Genomic DNA, 17,506 nt, shown 5'->3' on the forward strand with positions numbered 1-17,506 from the left:
AAAATATTCCACATGGAATTTAAACTGGAGGTCTTCGGTTTCCTCCCACACTCCAAAGATGTACAGGTTTGTTGGTTAATTGGCTTGGTGTAAATGTAAAAATTGTCCTTAGTGTCTGTAGGGTGATGTTAATGTGCGGGGATCGCTGTTCGGCAAAGACTCGGTGGGCCAAAGGGCCTGTTTCCGCGCTGTATCGCTAAACTAAACTAAACAATCAAGGACATTCTTGTAAAGTGTGTGCAGAAGCAGAGAGATCTGGATGTTGTGTGCACAAATCATGGAAAGTGGTAGGACAAGCTCAAAAAGGAATTAAGAAGTCACACACGTTTCTGGATTTTAACTGTAGAGATACAGCTTATAAAAACAGGTAAGTATTGCTGAACCTTTATAAAACAGTAGCCCAGCGTCATTTGGAATATTGTACTCAGTTCTGGTTTCCACATTATAGGAAGGATGTCAAAGGTGTCAAGAGAGAATCCAGAAAAGATTTCCGAGAATAGTTCTTAGGATCAGGGACCACAAGTACACAGAGAGGTAGCGGAACCAGAGCATACATGGTGGACCAAATGATGTCTTTCTGTGCTGTAGTCTTTTCATGAACAGAAATCTCTAAGATAGTAAAATGACCAGATATGACACCATGACCAGTAATAACATCTAGACAATAATGTTGTTTTAAATCAACTGACTCAGCACATTTTGGAACCAAGGCTAAGTTTATTATGGCCCTACCCACGTCTTTGCTAAATGAGTCAACTATTTTGCAACTATTGAATGTTAGAGAATATGAAATAAAATTAAAGAAATTGATAATCATATTCACCCTCTTTTGCTCTTCTAACAATAACTGGCCATAAATAAATTGAAAACAAGAGTAGGCTTCTCAGTTGTGCAAGTTTACACTGCCACATAATAAGATCATGGTTGATCTGAATGTTTTCTCAACTCTAATCCCCTCAGTTCAAGCACTCTGCAGACTCTCAAAAGAAAATGCAAAATGGTTAAGGTTAATGCTGAGAACGGGTGACAATGTAGGAGATGTATGTTTGCACCATCCACAGTCAATCTGAAGAGATTCTGGAAATGGTCATGAAATCATCATCATTTTCTAAATCTGGATAACCAACATCACCTTTTAGGAGAATTGCCAGCAATTTTTCCAGCCGCTATACATGGCCCCCAATAAAACCAGTAAGAAAACTTTATCGAGTACCACCTAACTTGAACTGAACTGTGCTATTGTGCACCAAACTAATAAATATCATTATAAGCATTGGCTGGTCGTAAAGATGAAAAGGCAACACAAATTCTATTCCCATCCCGGCATTTGGTCAAATAGTACAATTTTAGTTCATATCATAATCACAATACTGCCTAATTTTGCTCCATTTAATTCTACAATAGGATGATAACAGAAAGTAGATATTAGACCGCAGAAGCACAGCTTTGTATGAATTAGCATTTCAGTAGCATGAATTAGCACAGGGTGCTCAATAAAAATGCATTTATATGTCCAGTGCACATCACATTCAAGCTGTTTCTGCCGTAATGGTGCCGAGCAATGTTCATCTTGGCAACTTACAAAATGATTACATTTCTTACTAGAATAAATTACATTTGCAGCTCAGCATGAAGAAACAAAATCAGTAATTTAAAATACATTAGCCAAGCGCATCAGAGCAGTGTCATAAGTCATGCAGCTCAGAAACAGGCCCAATGAGTTACCTGGCGATCAAGAACCCATTTACACAAATCCCATTTCACTCCCAGCTCATTCCCATCAACTCCCTTAGGATTCTACCATTCACATACATGTGAGGGACAATCAACAGTGGCCAATTACTCTACCAATCTGTACAGCTATGGGATGTGGGTGAAACAGAGGTCATGGGTGAAATATCAGCCAACTCTACACACTCTGCACCAAATGTCAGGATTGAACCCCGGTCATGGGGACTGTAAGGCAACAGATCTACCAGCTGCATCACTGAGCTGCCCAGAAAGTGTCTGGGGGAAAGTGGATTCTGCACCTGGTTCTCATAAGAATCTGCTTGAATCTTGGGAAATGACATTCACCCCATTTGCAGTCATTTAGTTGGTCAGCACGGAAACACACCCATTGGCTTAAATCATCCATGATGACCAAGATGCCACATCTAAATTAGTTCCATTTGCCCACATTTGGCCCATATCCCTCTAAATCTTTCCTATTCGTACACCTGTCCAAGTGTCTTTTAAATATTGTTATTGTACCTACCTCAACTACTTCCTCTCGCAACATTTTACATATACCCACCACCCTATGTGTGAAAAGGTTGTCCCTCAGGGACGACATGGCTTTGCTAAAACTTCAATTGTTATTGTTGTCTGCTGTATGCATCACAACACTTCCCTGCACAGTTGTTGAAGACCGGAATGCCTGTAGAAGGAAATGTGACCTAAGACAAAAGAAGATGAGCCCTACAAGGAGAGAGAAATTGAATAAACAAGAAATTATTCAATCTACCAGTGGGATCAGACTGGGTGTAATCAATCAAATCATTAATTAAATGCTTTGTACAATTGATACACAAAATTAATCTCCAAATCTGTCCTTACTAAGTAAAACATCTTCACCATTGTGACCAAAAATATAACACCCAATGATTTAAATATTTCTGCTGAAGGAAATATTGGACATCTTGCAATGACAACGGAATTTACTTTTGTTAAAATTGAATACTTTGTAACTTTGTCAGCACCCTTTATGTGGTGACTCTTTGCATACCTTGGCTATGCAAAACAAAGAATCTCACTGTGACATGTCACATGTGATAATAAAGGTTCATTCTTTCATTCATTCAATTACAATATTGTCCTTTTTTTCCCTCTGGACTTCCATTGAGTTGAAATACACAATGTGAATTTTCAACTTCCAAACCATGTGGTGTTAACACCCACTCTCTCCTTCCCCAGCATATCAGTAGTAGGAGAAAGTGAACGGCTTCTATGTGTAGGCATTTGTCATAATAGATAGTCATATAGTCATACAGGACGAATACTGACCCTTTGGCCCAACTTGTCCATGCTAACCAAGATGCCCCATCTACATAAGTCCCACTTACTCATGTTTGGTCCATTTCCCGCTAAAACTTTCCTATCCATGTAGCTGTCCAAATGTCTCTAAATAAGATAAAGAAGGCCCTTTAGTTTACTTATAAAGGATAGTTGAGAATGTATATTTTGGGGAAACAATGCAGTCATTTAAAGAGGCTGGTTAAAGAGTTGGATGAAGCATTGCCCGAGGTAGGCGGCACGGTAGCGCAGCGGTAGAGTTGCTGCTTTACAGCGAATGCAGCGCCGGAGACTCAGGTTCGATCCTGACTACGGGTGCTGCACTGTAAGGAGTTTGTACGTTCTCCCCGTGACCTGCGTGGGTTTTCTCCGAGATCTTCGGTTTCCTCCCACACTCCAAAGACGTACAGGTTTGTAGGTTAATTGGCTGGGTAAATGTAAAAATTGTCCCTAGTGGGTGTAGGATAGTGTTAATGTACGGGGATCGCTGGGCGGCACGGACTTGGAGGGCCGAAAAGGCCTGTTTCCGGCTGTATATATATGATATGATATGATATGAGGCATCCCTCGCATGCTTTCAAGTCCCTGAAGTATGACATAACCTCTCCCAACCACATATCTGTGGGACATGGGCTATTGCACAGTAATAAGCTTGATGAAGTCTCAAGCTGACTCCAGACCGGTAAAGCCAGGCAAAAATGAGAGTTGTAAATTGGAGCCCTTATCTATGCCCTTTCAATCATAGTATTTGTCACAGTGGCAGAGCCAGTGTTGATAACTTCACTCAGTGTGTACTGTGCTGCAGGTTGGATAATGGGAAAAGTTTGAAAATGCATTGAAAACCAGTGAACACATCAACATGAATGATCTGTGCTTTATGTTAGACAGTTCATGTTCAGGTTTAAACTAAAAACTTTTTTCTCCCTGAGTTGCCGATGGACTTCAAATGAATTTGAACAATTGGAAGATTAATAAACTGTTTATTTGCATAAACTGCATTTGCTGCAGAATCATAACTGGTTATAAAAGTCACTGGAAAAGGAAATGCAGTTGCTGCCTTGCTGTTGTTCCATAACATGTTGAAATGCTGGAAAGAATGCAGCGAGGATTTATGAGGATTTTGTCAACATTTGAGGGGCGGATCTGTCGGGAGGTTGGGCAGGCATCTTCCCATTCCTTGCAGTGCAGAAGGCTGAGGGGGTGATTTTATAGAGGAGTTATAAAATCATGAGGGGAATAGATGGGGTGAATGCACAGAGTTTATATACCCTGGGCAGGGGAATCAAGAACCAAAAGACATAGGTTTAAAGTAAGAGGGGCAGATTTAATAGAAACCTGAGATGCATTTATTTTAAACAGAGGTTGATGGATATATGGAATGACTTGTAAGAGGAGGTAGATGAGGCAATTACTATAACGCCATTTAAAAAACACAGACAGGTATTTGGATAGAAAAGGTTTAGAGGGGTATGGGCTAAACGTTGCTGTGATGTATTGTCCTATGTTATATGTTGCCCATAGATTATATTCTTGATTCTGATCTACCCAGACAATGAGAACATCCACCTGCATTTAATCTGTTCAAACATATGACAGTTTTTCAGGTTTCTGAGATCCCCTCCCAATCTTCTCAATGCTATGCATTTAATCCAAATTGATGCTATATCTCTTCATAAATCAGTCTTCCATCCCAGGAATCAACCTGGTTTATTTTTTTAAAACAGACATTAAGCTAAATATATACAGATAACCCTTGTATTAATGGACCAAAGTTGGGGAGAATGGTGTCTGGTATTGACAATTGTCTGTTATAACCCAGTATGTGATTACTGAGTAATAGAGTATAATTAGAGTAAACTGCACAAGTAGTAGAAACAAAGAACTGCAGATGCTGGTTAATACATAAAAGAACACAATGTGCTGGAGTAATTCAGCAGGTCAGGCAGCATCTCTGGAGAACATGGATAGGCGACGTTTTATGTCAAGACCCATTTTCAGGCTCTCGATCCGCAATTTTGCCTGGAATCCTGGTGAGTTGATGGCCCCGGCCTGCCGGCGGCTGGGGGAGAGGCGAGGATCAGCAGTTATTGGCCATGGCCCGCAGGTGGCCTGAGTGCAGGTAACAGTTGGCGGTGGCAGCGTCAGGCGTGGCCTGGAGGCGGCTGAGGAAGCTGTGTGGGCCGGTGGTGGCAGCAGTCGGTCCAGCCTGGAATCAGCTAGTGAGGTGGTATGGGCCGGTGTTGGCAACCCGGCCTGGTGGTGAAGGTTAGTAGGACTGGTGTGGAAGTGGCTGGGGTGGTGGTGTGTGCCAGCGGTGACTTCAGTGATCCCAGCGTCAGAGAGCCTGGGAAGGCGGTGAACGTTGGTGCTGTGTTAACCGGCACCACTGCGTTTTTCAACCCGTTGCCGCTTGTGAATGGCGCAATATCAACCTGCAATGCCACCCATCTGTGCTCTCTCCAGAGATGCTGCCTGACCTGCTGAGTTACTCGAGCACTTTGTGTCCTTCATTGTTGCACAGATTGAAGCAATTGCTTGTCAATTTCAATGACCTCCCGCAGTGTGATTAACAGCCTGTGTTCTCTAAGGGACAGTGGTGTTTGATTACTGTGGGGATGCTCCATCGCTATAACCAAAATCTGTAATAAAGAGGTCTGTAATAATGAGGGTAGACTGGAGTTACAATAGTAGGAGGGCAACTGTTATGAGAAAGTTTATCCATCCAGTTATCCTCATTCACATGTGTAATCTATATTCTGATACTTGATTAAATAGGCCATTGGACGAGTCAAAGTCACATTTCATCATTCCATTTTGGTTATATCTGAACGCTGAGAATCATTAAGAGGAAAACAAAACTTTAGCCCACAAAGTTCATCAGTAGTGCAATAAACATATTTTCTATCAGAGCTCTGCATGTTAAACCATACTTGCAAAGGTAAAGACTTTCTTGTAATGCAGATGATTGTCTTCAGTTCCATGCTTTTTCATTCAATTGCATGGCTCTTTTAAGAGGTTACTGAAGCAGAAAATTCATTACCACTCTCAGAAATCATCTTTCCACTATTTCTACATTTGAAATTGCTTCAGTTCAGTAAACCAAGCTACAGACTAGAGTAGTTGTAGAATATCATTTAATTAAATAGGATTTAATGTCATAAAAGGTTAGTCATGTATTTCAACAAAATTTCACTTTTTCTCAAGCAAAATGTTTTTCGGCCTTATGGCTCACTGGTAGTGTAAAGGCTTTAACCACCTATTTTGTTTTGCATTCTGAATTGAAATTATAGCAATGCTGAACAAACTTTCATAATATATAAGTGTTAGCCGCCTCATAATGATATTTTACAGTGTCCACTAGATCCCCAACTCCAGTTAATTTTATTTCATAATATGAATACCTCTTCATTAGTACAAATAATTAGCTATATGTGTCCCACAATATACTGTCGCATAATCCACAAGAAAATAAATATTGTTTGCAAAGTTTTGTTTCTGTCATGCTTCAGGATATGGGTGTCATTGGCAAAGGGTATCATTTTTTTGCCCATGAGCAGTGGCAGTCAATTATCCAGTAACCAATATCTTCAGCTCAAACATCATCATCTCTGATTACTGTATTAACCAGTAAACTTAAGGCCCTGCCGGAACCCAGCTGTAATCCTATTGTTATCAACACCTTTTCATGGAAGAGTGTAGAAAATGAACATATTTTTTTTATCAGAGCTCTGCATGTTAAAGCTGCTGAATACTGAATGTTGTTTATACTCAATGTTTGAATGCATTGAACAATATAATTGTGATAATTGCCCTTTCAGCTACGCGCATTGCAGCATAATATTTAAAGCTATAATAACATGGCAGCAATCAATATGTACAGTTATGTCTGTCAGACTGTGACAAGCTGCCAGCTGTGAATCACTGTGGGATGCAATGTGATGTTTCACAATACAACATTGTGGCTCCTTCAGTAAGTCTGCAGGGTTTTAGCCCATAATCAGTTCACTTCAAATGCAGTAAATGTGACTAACATTTCCTACTATTAAAATCACTAAAAAGTGAGCTCATAAGACATCTCAAAGGTTAAGAAGAAGTATTGTACCTCCATGGTCTGGAGCTATGAATACCAACTGCTGCTTCACAGCCTTATGGAAGGGGTCTTGCCTTTTTACTTACTGTTTTTAAGAGTTGAGTTGTGTTTTAATCTCACGGCATTGTTTCCAGATTTGAATGCAAGTACAACCCAAAGGGTATTAAGGGGTATTTTGATTTGTTTTGAAATTTTGTTTAGAAATGAATAGCATTTACCAAAATGGTGTTATTGAGTTGCCCTGTGAGTTAGACTGCCAGAAAAAAAATCGCAGTGCATGTACCACCATCTAGAGCAGGGAGGACAACCAGAAAATCCCCTAAATGATCAGCTGTTTAGCACCCGAATTCCTCCAATACATTCGGTCAGTGTAGCAGCCAAGTATCTTGACAACATCGAGGAGTAATTTCCACCAATATCCCAAAGTAATTTTCATCATTGTGCTGAATTTTATGTAGAGGGGAGACTATATGTATTTCTCTTGGCTTTCATAGCCAGTTGCAAATGCATCGTAACACCTTCCCAAAGCTCCCCCCAAATCTATAACTTCAACCATTCATGATCATGATTGCTGGTGAACTGGTACTAACAACTCAAAGCCCTATATGCTAACCAGGCACACCATGATAAATCATCGTTGGATTATTTTGGTTTGGTTTAGTTTAGTTTAGTGTAGAGATATAGCATTGGAAACAGGCCCTTTTGCCCACGAGTCCGCACTGACCAGCGATCCCCACACATTAACACTACCCTACTCACACTAGGGACAATATACAATTTTATCTAAGCCAATTAACCTACAAACCTGTATATCTTTAGAATGTGGGAGGAAACTGGGGCACCCAGGGCAAACCCATGCAGGTCACCAGGAGAACGTTCAAACTCCGTACAGACGGCACCCTTAGTCAGGATCGAACCCAGGTCTCTGGCGCTGTAAGGCAGCAACTCCACTGCTGCACCACCATGCCTCCCCATTTGTTTTGGGTTAGATTCCGAACCATTAATGAAAATTATTGCTTTTGTTCAGTGTTGTCCTTTGATGAAAGAAAAGATGGAAAGAATCATTAATACCTTACCACATAATTGCTTTATAAATGTAAACTGGTGATAGGTAATAAAAACAGAATTAGAAATTACCTGAATTGCAAACCTATTAGGGATAACCCCAAAAGATACAATAGCTTCTTATCATTCTATAATACTGTTAATTCTGGAGCACGACAAAGCTATAAAACATAAGTAGATCAATGTAATTGTGAGTTATAATAAAATTATTCGCTTCCATAAATAGTGATTCATTATATACGAAGTAAAAATGTGATAGAATTTAGTCCGATTTTGCTATGCACAATTCATTCACAGGTTACTAAAGTTATATTATCTTGCATCATTTCATTATTTTCCTCAAAAGCAATGGATAAAGTACATCTAAATGTTAAATATTTCATTTTGTATTTGAACCTACCAATGCTCATAAGCTCCTCTTAGCTGTAAATTGCTTTGGAGCCTCTACACTTGATAGGTTAATTGCTTTTATTGATTATCTTATTTTGATGAAAATGCTTTGATTACAGAGGAGGTGATACATTCCCATGTTACTCACTGGTGGTCCCCAAATGGAGAACGTCTGGCATTTCTGATGATCAATGATTCATTGGTACCTAATATGATAATCCCACGTTTTACTGGCAATTTGTACCCAAAGGGAAAACAATATCCATATCCTAAGGTAAGAAATATAATCATAAATCTTTGAAAAATATTAATGAGTAATGCATAAATTTGTAATCGGAATCATGGTGTAATCAGAGTTGTTGCATTGTGCAGTGTATTAGATTCACTCTCATTGGGTCTAATTACATTGAAGTTGTCAGCTTACCGAAGAAGAAAATGAGATGTTATTATTTGTGAATTCTGTGGAAAGGTGGAGAAAGAAAGGACATCTATCATCACCTTTAGGAATATTCTGTAAAGTACTGCAGTTTTATTAAAACCACAAAAGTAAACTGAGCATGCATTGAAAATGTGCCTTGCCCTTTGAGTCTGTTTACACAGATCTACTGAATGACTGTGAATTTGACAAGCAGCTGAAGTGAGAAGGGTTAGCCGATTTACAAATATGCTTTCGCCAAGGCTTTGTCAAAATAAGTAAATATTCCTATCAGGTTTCTGTGAATTGCGCTTTATAGACTGCATTCGGTGACTAATTGTTAATTATTTGGGCTGTTTGACGTGCTCTTATAGAGAACCTGTCTTGAATGTTACAGGAATCAGTGCAGTGCTCTGAATCACACAGACCTGTGTATGAAAAGCGACAACCTGGTTACTTTGAAGCCAAATGAAAGCTGGATAGTGGCAGATGATCAATTTTTACTTACCTAAATATTTAAAACACCCCACAGATGCATTTAAAGATATCTTCAGCTATATTGAAAGAAGCAGACAATAGTAAATCATCATGTCAAATGTTAGACACTTAGGTTTTTTGTACAGATGCACTGTATCTTCGTGCAAATGACTTTTGCAGTTACAATCTTTAATCTCTCGTAAAGTAACGATCAAATTTGTCGGATTCAGGACAAAAGATGTGCATAAAGTACAATACAGCATTAGGATGCAGAGCATTTTCTGCAAGTAAATCATTATAGATGCCTTCAATAAATTAGAACTATTATATTATAACATTGAAGCTGGTTTATGCCAAACACCTTCAGGTGTCTTTCATTTTACCCGTGCCTGCAGAAAAAGTTAATATGGAAGCTCAGTCAGTGCTATTCTTGTAAAGACAGCAGTAATTTTCCAATTACAGTATTTATTATCTCCTGAGAAATTCTATGGCCAGAAAACTATTCCAGGCATTTGTCATTGGTTTTATGATGGTCTGGATTTTCCTGAATATCTCGGCAGTAGTGTCTCCAACTTCAGACTTCAACGTAAATGTGGAAGACCTGAAATAATTGGCGTAGCTCAGCAATAATTTGAGTTCAGGTTTATTGCCATATGCACCAATATGGTGAGGTACAGGTATAATAATTTTTTTACTTGCAGCAGCATTACAGGCATATAGACACAGATGAAAAAAATTCCGCATAAATTATACAAAATTCGAAAAGTAAGAAAACTGCAAAAAAAGCAAGATATTGGTGCAAAAACATACATTAAAAAAACACAAGTTTGTTGTAGTTCAAGATGTGAACTATAGTGTTCCATTGTCGAAGTAGGATTAAGGATTGTGTAGGATGGTTCAAGACCCTGATAGTTGTATGAAACTAGCTGTTCAACCACCTGGCTCGATGGCAGCACCTCATGCAGATGCTTTCAATGGAGGGAGGGCTGTGCCCGTGATGGACCGGGCCTAGTCCACCACTGCAGCCTATTGCATTCCTCTGTGTTGGAATTGCCATACCAGGCCATGTTGTAACTAGTCAGAATACTTTCCACACTACATATGTAAAAGTTTGGAGACATACTGAATCTCTTTAAACTTCTAAGTAGGTAAAGCTGCTAATGCACCACCTTCATGATTCCATCTATGTGCTGGGCCCATGGCAGGCCATCTGAGCTGTTAATGCCCAATAATTTGAACTACTAACTCTCTCCACCACCGACCCACCAATAAAAAACTGGTAGCTCCTTGTTTCTTATAAAACTGGCACGTGATCTCCTGACTTCCCCTTTCTGAGGTCAACGATCAAATCCTTGGTCTTATTGACATTGAAGAAGCGGTTGTTGTTGTTGTAGCACCATTCAGCCAGGTGTTCTATCTCTCTGTATGCTGACAGCACCACCAATGATTCAGCCAACTACAGTGGTGTTACCACTAATATGTACATTGAAGCTATGCTTAGCCACAGTTATGGTTGTCATTTAGGTGTAGATGTTGTTACTGATCCACACGGATTGAAGTCTACTGATGAGAAAGTCAAGGATCCAGTTGCAAAAAGAAGTGCAGAAGACCAGGTCTTGGAGCTTGGTAATAAGTTTGGTAGGCATGACAGTAATGAACGGCAAGCTAAAGTCGACGAACAGCAGTCTGACAAACGTCTTCCTATTATCCATATGGTCTAGAGTAAACCGGGAGCTAGTGTGATAGCTGTTGACCTGTTATGGTGATAGGTAATTTGAAGCAAATCTAGGATCTTCTGAGGCAGGAGTTGATTCACGCCATAAAACAACCTCTCAAAGCTGTTTGTTATGGCGGATGTCAATGCTGTCAGGCAGTAGTTAATAAGGCAGGTCACCATGCTCTTCCTGGGAACCAATACAATAGATGCCCTTTTGAATATGTTAGGAACCTCAGACCACAGTAGCAGGAGGTTAATTCACAGGTCTTTAGCCAGGGTCAGACCCTCTGCGTGGATTCACTCTCTTGAAGGATGCTCTGACATCGGGCCCGGAGACTGAGGTCACAGGGTCATCAGGGTGTGTGGGAGAAACTGACTCAGTCACAGAGAACATATGCAAATTCTATACAGACAGTATCTGAGGTAAGGATTTAATTTGGGTCACTGGAGTTGTGAGATACTGACCACCACACCTTTGAAAGAATATATAGGAGGCACTGCCTCAAAAAGTCAGTCAGTATCACCAAGGACCAACGCCTCCCTGGTCATGCTCTCGATTCACTGCCATCGGGAACAAGGTATAACAGTCTGAAAACTGTGACCTCCAGGTTAATGAACAGCTTCTACCTAACAACAGGCTATTGAACATTGCATACACCAACTAAACTGCAAACTATGAACAGTGTTAGTTGCACTAGGGACTTTGGGCTTTCATTTCATATTGTACTAATACCACTGTATTGGATTTTCTAATTGAACTTTTACAGTTTGTTTATTATGTTATCTATTGAATATTGTGTTTACAGGCCTGATGCTGCTGCAAGTAAGAATTTCATTGTTCCGCTTTGATACATATGACAGTTCAACACACTTAACTCTGAGGCAGCAACTCGGCTGGCTGCACCACTGTACTACCCCAAAAATGGATGGGCTTTCTTGGTTTGGGCATTTTTAGATACCAATATCTTGTCTCATCTTTAGCTAGAACTCTTTCTGTGATAAAGCTACTACTTTACCACCCATCTCCATGATCTTTACAGCAATCTCTGAGTTACTGTATAAGATGCTCCTGATCTGTCAACCCATCAGCGACACTGCTTCAAAACGTGTAATAATTTTCCTGATAGTTACATGGCAGCTGTCTCTGAACTACACAGCTGCCTGTGCTTGGCACAAGGGATTAGCTAGGTAGTGAGGGAATGACCTTTGTTTCTGAGGGATTCTAAAATGTGTATGCCTTTAGGAAAAATACATCGTGAATCATTACTAGAGAGAAAATAATTGACCTTCAGGATCTGAGTGCTGATGCTGACAGAGCAGTAGAGCTCTTTATCTGTTAGTATAAAGCACTGTACTCGAGTATCTGTATTTATGTAGAGGCTTCAATGTGAAAATGTCAAAAGGCGTTTCATAGATGAACTTATGGAAACCAGGCATGAAGCCAAGGGAAAGAGAGAAAAAAATCAGATGAGGTAACGAAAAACTAAGCTGACTATTTTTTTAAAGGTGAAGTGGGTGATAATTTTAGAGATGGAAATCAAGAGATTAGTTTCCTGACGGATGTAGACACACAGAAACTGCAGATGCTGGAATCTTGCTTAGAACACGCAGTGCTGGAGCAACTCAGCGGGTCAGGCAGCTTCTCTGGAGGACATGGTTAGGTTTAGGACTTGAAGAAGGGTCCCAAACTGAAACATCGCCTATCCATGCCAATCTGAAGAAGGGTCCCAACCTGAAACATTGGGACACCTATCCATATCCTCCAGAGATGCTGCCTCGCTAAGTTACTCCAGAGCTTTATGTTCTATCCTGTTGGATGAAGACACTGTCACCTAGTGGTACACTAGTGGTACACAAAGGTTGGAGTGAGAGGAGCAGAGAAAATAGATATTGCTGAAGTCTACTTTTTAAGAGATAATTGGATTGATGGTTTGATATGCTCTGCTGATATTGCTGTGAAGTGGAAAGAAGCTATAAACATTTGCTGTGTTGAACAATGCATTGTTCAATATAGCTTTTGGGAGCAAGCTAGCTGACATTGCAGATAGTCTCCAAAACCAAACTCGGAAAAAGACTAGGCAATGGCTAAGCGTGTATGGGACCCAGACTGCAAGCAGCTGAGATGCCTGTAATCTAGGCTGACAGGAGCAAATAACATATCTTTCTAACCATTTCCCTTTAGACTTTAAACTCTAGAGATACAGCACAGAAACAGGCTGTGATCACCCCGTATATTAGCACTATCCTGCACACTAGGGACAATTTACAATTAGAAACATAGAAAATAGGTGCAGGAGGAGGCCATTCGGCCCTTCGAGCTAGCACTGCCATTCATTGTGATCATGGCTGATCGTCCCCAATCATTAACCCGTGCCTGCCTTCTCCCCATAATCCCTCGATTCCACTAGCCCCTAGAGCTCTTTCTAAATCCCTCTTAAATCCATCCAGTGATTTGGCTTCCACTGCCCTCTGTGGCAGAGAATTCCACAAATTCACAACTCTCTGGGTGAAAAAGTTTTTTCTCACCTCAGTTTTAAATGGCCTCCCCTTTATTCTAAGACTATGTCCCCTGGTTCTGGACTCGCCCAACATTGGGAACATTTTTCCTGCATCTAGTTTGTCCAGTCCTTTTATAATTTTATATGTTTCTATAAGATCTCCTCTCATCCATAAACTCCAGTGAATACAAGCCTAGTCTTTTCAATCTTTCCTTATATGACATTCCTGCCATCCCAGGGATCAATCTCGTGAACCTACGCTGCACTGCCTCAATTACAAGGATGTCCTTCCTCAAATTAGGAGACCAAAACTGTACACAATACTCCAGATGTGGTCTTACCAGGGCCCTATACAACTACCAAAACCAATTAACGTACAAATCTGTATGTCTTTAGAGTGCAGGAGGAAACCAGAGCACCCGGAGAAAACCCAAGGGGTCACTGGGAGAACATACAAACTCCACTCAGACAGCACCCATAGTCAGAATCAGTGCTGCATGGAAACATGTCCTTCACCACCGAATCCACAGTGACCATTGAGCACCCATTCATCCTAGTTCTATATTATCCATTTTTTCCGCCTACTCCCCACACAATTTATTGAGGCCAATTAACCTACAAATCCGCATGACGTGGTGTGGGAGGAAACTGGATCACCCAGAGGAAACCCACGCCATCACATAGTGAACGTGGAAACTCTACTCAAGACAGCACCTGAAGACAGGATTGAATCCAGGTCTCTGGCGCTGTGAGACAATAGACAATAGACAATAGACAATAGGTGCAGGAGTAGGCCATTCGGCCCTTCGAGCCAGCACCGCCATTCAATGTGATCATGGCTGATCATTCTCAATCACCCCGTTCCTGCTTTCTCCCCATACCCCCTGACTCCGCTATCCTTAAGAGCTCTATCTAGCTCTCTCTTGAATGTATTCAGAGAATTGGCCTCCACTGCCCTCTGAGGCAGAGAATTCCACAGATTCACAACTCTCTGACTAAAAAAGTTTTTCCTCATCTCTGTTCTAAATGGCCTACCCCTTATTCTTAAACTGTGGCCCCTGGTTCTGGACTCCACCAACATTGGGAACATGTTTCCTGTCTCTAACATGTCCAACCCCTTAATAATCTTATACGTTTCGATAAGATCCCCTCTCATCCTTCTAAATTCCAGTGTATACAAACCTAGTCGCTCCAGTCTTTCAACATATGACAGTCCCGCCATTTCGGGAATTAACCTAGTAAACCTAAGCTGCACGCCCTCAATAGCAAGAATATCCTTCCTCAAATTTGGAGACCAAAACTGCACACAGTACTCCTGGTGAGGTCTCACTAGGGCCCTGTACAACTGCAGAAGGACCTCTTTGCTCCTATACTCAACTCCTCTTGTTATGAGGTGGCAGTTCTGCCAATTGTGTTCCAGTACAGAACTGGGATGCTAATTCATTACTCTGCTTGCATCACTTTGCAGCATTCCAACCTTGAAAATCTGCTTGAGACACTTTAAAACCAAGCCCAATCATCATGAGGTCCTTTCCCACATGCAAAAGTTTAGCTGACGTTTCATGGTCACCCTGAGTTTAACCTTCGCCAGGTTTCAAACCAAAATTTTGCAATCCAGGGCATTATGCATCACTCTTCACCAGTGGTAAGTGCTGACAGGAAAATTGGAGCAGATACCTAGCAATGTGCAAGTGAAATTATTTTAAGTTTCTGCTTACATCACCAGTGCCAAAGGGAGATTTCTTCTTTATTTAAATTGACTATAACCATCTCTTAAGTACAGAATGGCCTATATTTCTGACATTCTATCTGGTCATTTTTAAAGTGCTTGCTTGGACAACAATGACCCCTACATATTGAAGCAGTCTTTTTCTTATTGGAGAAAGAGTGACCTCTAATTCTTAGTTAAGCAAACATCTACCTATTTTCCCTTTTCAATTAATTTTACAGCTGGCTATTAAATAGATGTTAGCTCTCCCACCCATATATGTGAGAGGTTATTTATGAATAATAAATTTCAGACATTCAGGTAAAATGTACATACATTTTGCCCAGCTTTCTGCATTAAGAGCACTAAATAGTAGCTACCAAAGGGATTGCTGCAGAATTTTCCAAAAAAAGATAAAAAGAAGTTGCGAAAATACTTTGTAGGTCAGCCAACATCTGTTGAGAAAGGAAAATAGAGTTAATGTTGCGGATCGATAACCTTTCTCTTGAATCATCATCATTGCCTGTCACTTGAAACGAGTATGACTGTCCTCTCCAGAGAGGACGCCTGTGCGTGACTTTGTTTAATGTGGGGAGACTGGTGCACAGACAGCCACCACATGGTCCTTGACAGATCTGGGTCTGGATCCAGTGGCATGGAGTTCAAGATGACCGGGGACCCTTTTCTGCTGCAGCCTTCATCCGCCTTCCCAGCCGTTGTGACGCTCCACTAAAGTCAGCCATCATCCTCCGCCTATTCCACCGTTGAGGTCTTGGTTGGATTGCTCTTTGTTAGGGACCTCCCCCTCGACCTTTCCGCCATGGGTGACCCTACCAGGAGCGCATAGCTCCAGATGGCATCGCTCTCAGGATCTCAGGACCACACAAGCTTCTCCACCACGATAAGGTGACATTCCACGGAGAAGAATGATACTCAGATTCAACGATCAATTTGAAACATAAACTTAATTTTTCAATCTGCAGCTGGCACCTAGGATTCAATTTTGTTTATTGTCATGCGAACTCGAGGTACAGTGAAAAGCTTTTTATTGCGTGCTAACCAGTCAGCAGAAAGACAATACATGATTGTAATCGATCCATTTACAGTGTTTAGATACACAAAAGGGAATAACGTTTAGTGCAAGGTAAAGCCAGCAAGTGCAATCAAGGATAATCTGAGGGTCATCAAAGAGGTAGATAGTAGTTCAGCACTGCTCTCTGATTGTGGTAGGATGATTCACATCCGAAACAGCCAAATAGATTAATTGAGTCATACTGCACAGAAACAGGCCCTTTGGCTCATGCCAACCAGCTAGTTCCATTTGCCTGCTGTTGGCCCATATCCCTGTAAACCTTTCCTATCCATGTACCTGTCCAACTGTTGTTATAGTAACGGCCTCAACTACCTCCTCTGGCAGCTCGTTCCATATACCCACTACCCTCTGTGCGGGAAAAGTTGCCCTTCAGGTTCCTATTAAATCTTTTCCCTCGCACCTTAAACTTCTCAACTATGTCCCCTGGTGTTTAATTCCCCATCGCTGGGTAAAACACTCTGTACATTCACCCTATCTATCCCCCACATGATTTTATACATGTTTCTAAGATCATCCCTCAGCCTCCTGCGCTCCAAGGAATAAAGTCCTAACCTTGCCCAACCTCTCCTGAAAGCTCAGGCCCTCAAACCTTCGCAACATACTTATAGCATGTTGTACTTTTCAGTTTGGATTTCCAGCATCATTAGTATTTCGCTTTGCAAGAATAGTATTAGGGTTTACTTCTGTAAGGATATATAAAATAATTTTAATGTAGGCAGTAATTTAGTGATAACTTACTCTTAATCAGTCTTGACTAATTCTTGATACCCTGCTGTGGTGTGACCATTAAGCCAATGTTTCCTGGGATTTAACTAAGAGAGTCTACTCCTTGCTTCTAATCTGAAGCAACCCTTAATTCGCAATGGCCGAATCCCAAGATAGTCCTGCATCAGGTTATATATATCAATTGGGATGTGGCTGTAAACGTGTACTTTGATTTTAAAATACACTAATTAGAATTAGATTACAGTCAGTTAACACTGCAGTAGGCTGGACTGA

General features: G+C 40.8%; 1 protein-coding gene across 5 annotated transcripts in view; it reads left to right on the top strand.

Annotated features, from left to right (window-relative positions):
- Positions 1 to 17,506, top strand: part of dpp10 (dipeptidyl peptidase like 10) — a 1,117,462-nt gene that overhangs the window by 1,011,161 nt on the left and 88,795 nt on the right. For all 5 annotated transcript variants that reach the window (XM_078403450.1, XM_078403449.1, XM_078403451.1 and 2 more), the window contains exon 9: positions 8,719 to 8,873. In XM_078403450.1, the coding sequence (XP_078259576.1) occupies positions 8,719 to 8,873 (155 nt within the window). The remainder of the gene's footprint in view (positions 1 to 8,718; positions 8,874 to 17,506) is intronic.

This window comes from Rhinoraja longicauda, chromosome 8 (assembly GCF_053455715.1).
Source record: "Rhinoraja longicauda isolate Sanriku21f chromosome 8, sRhiLon1.1, whole genome shotgun sequence".
In the NCBI taxonomy this organism is placed as follows: domain Eukaryota; kingdom Metazoa; phylum Chordata; class Chondrichthyes; order Rajiformes; family Arhynchobatidae; genus Rhinoraja; species Rhinoraja longicauda.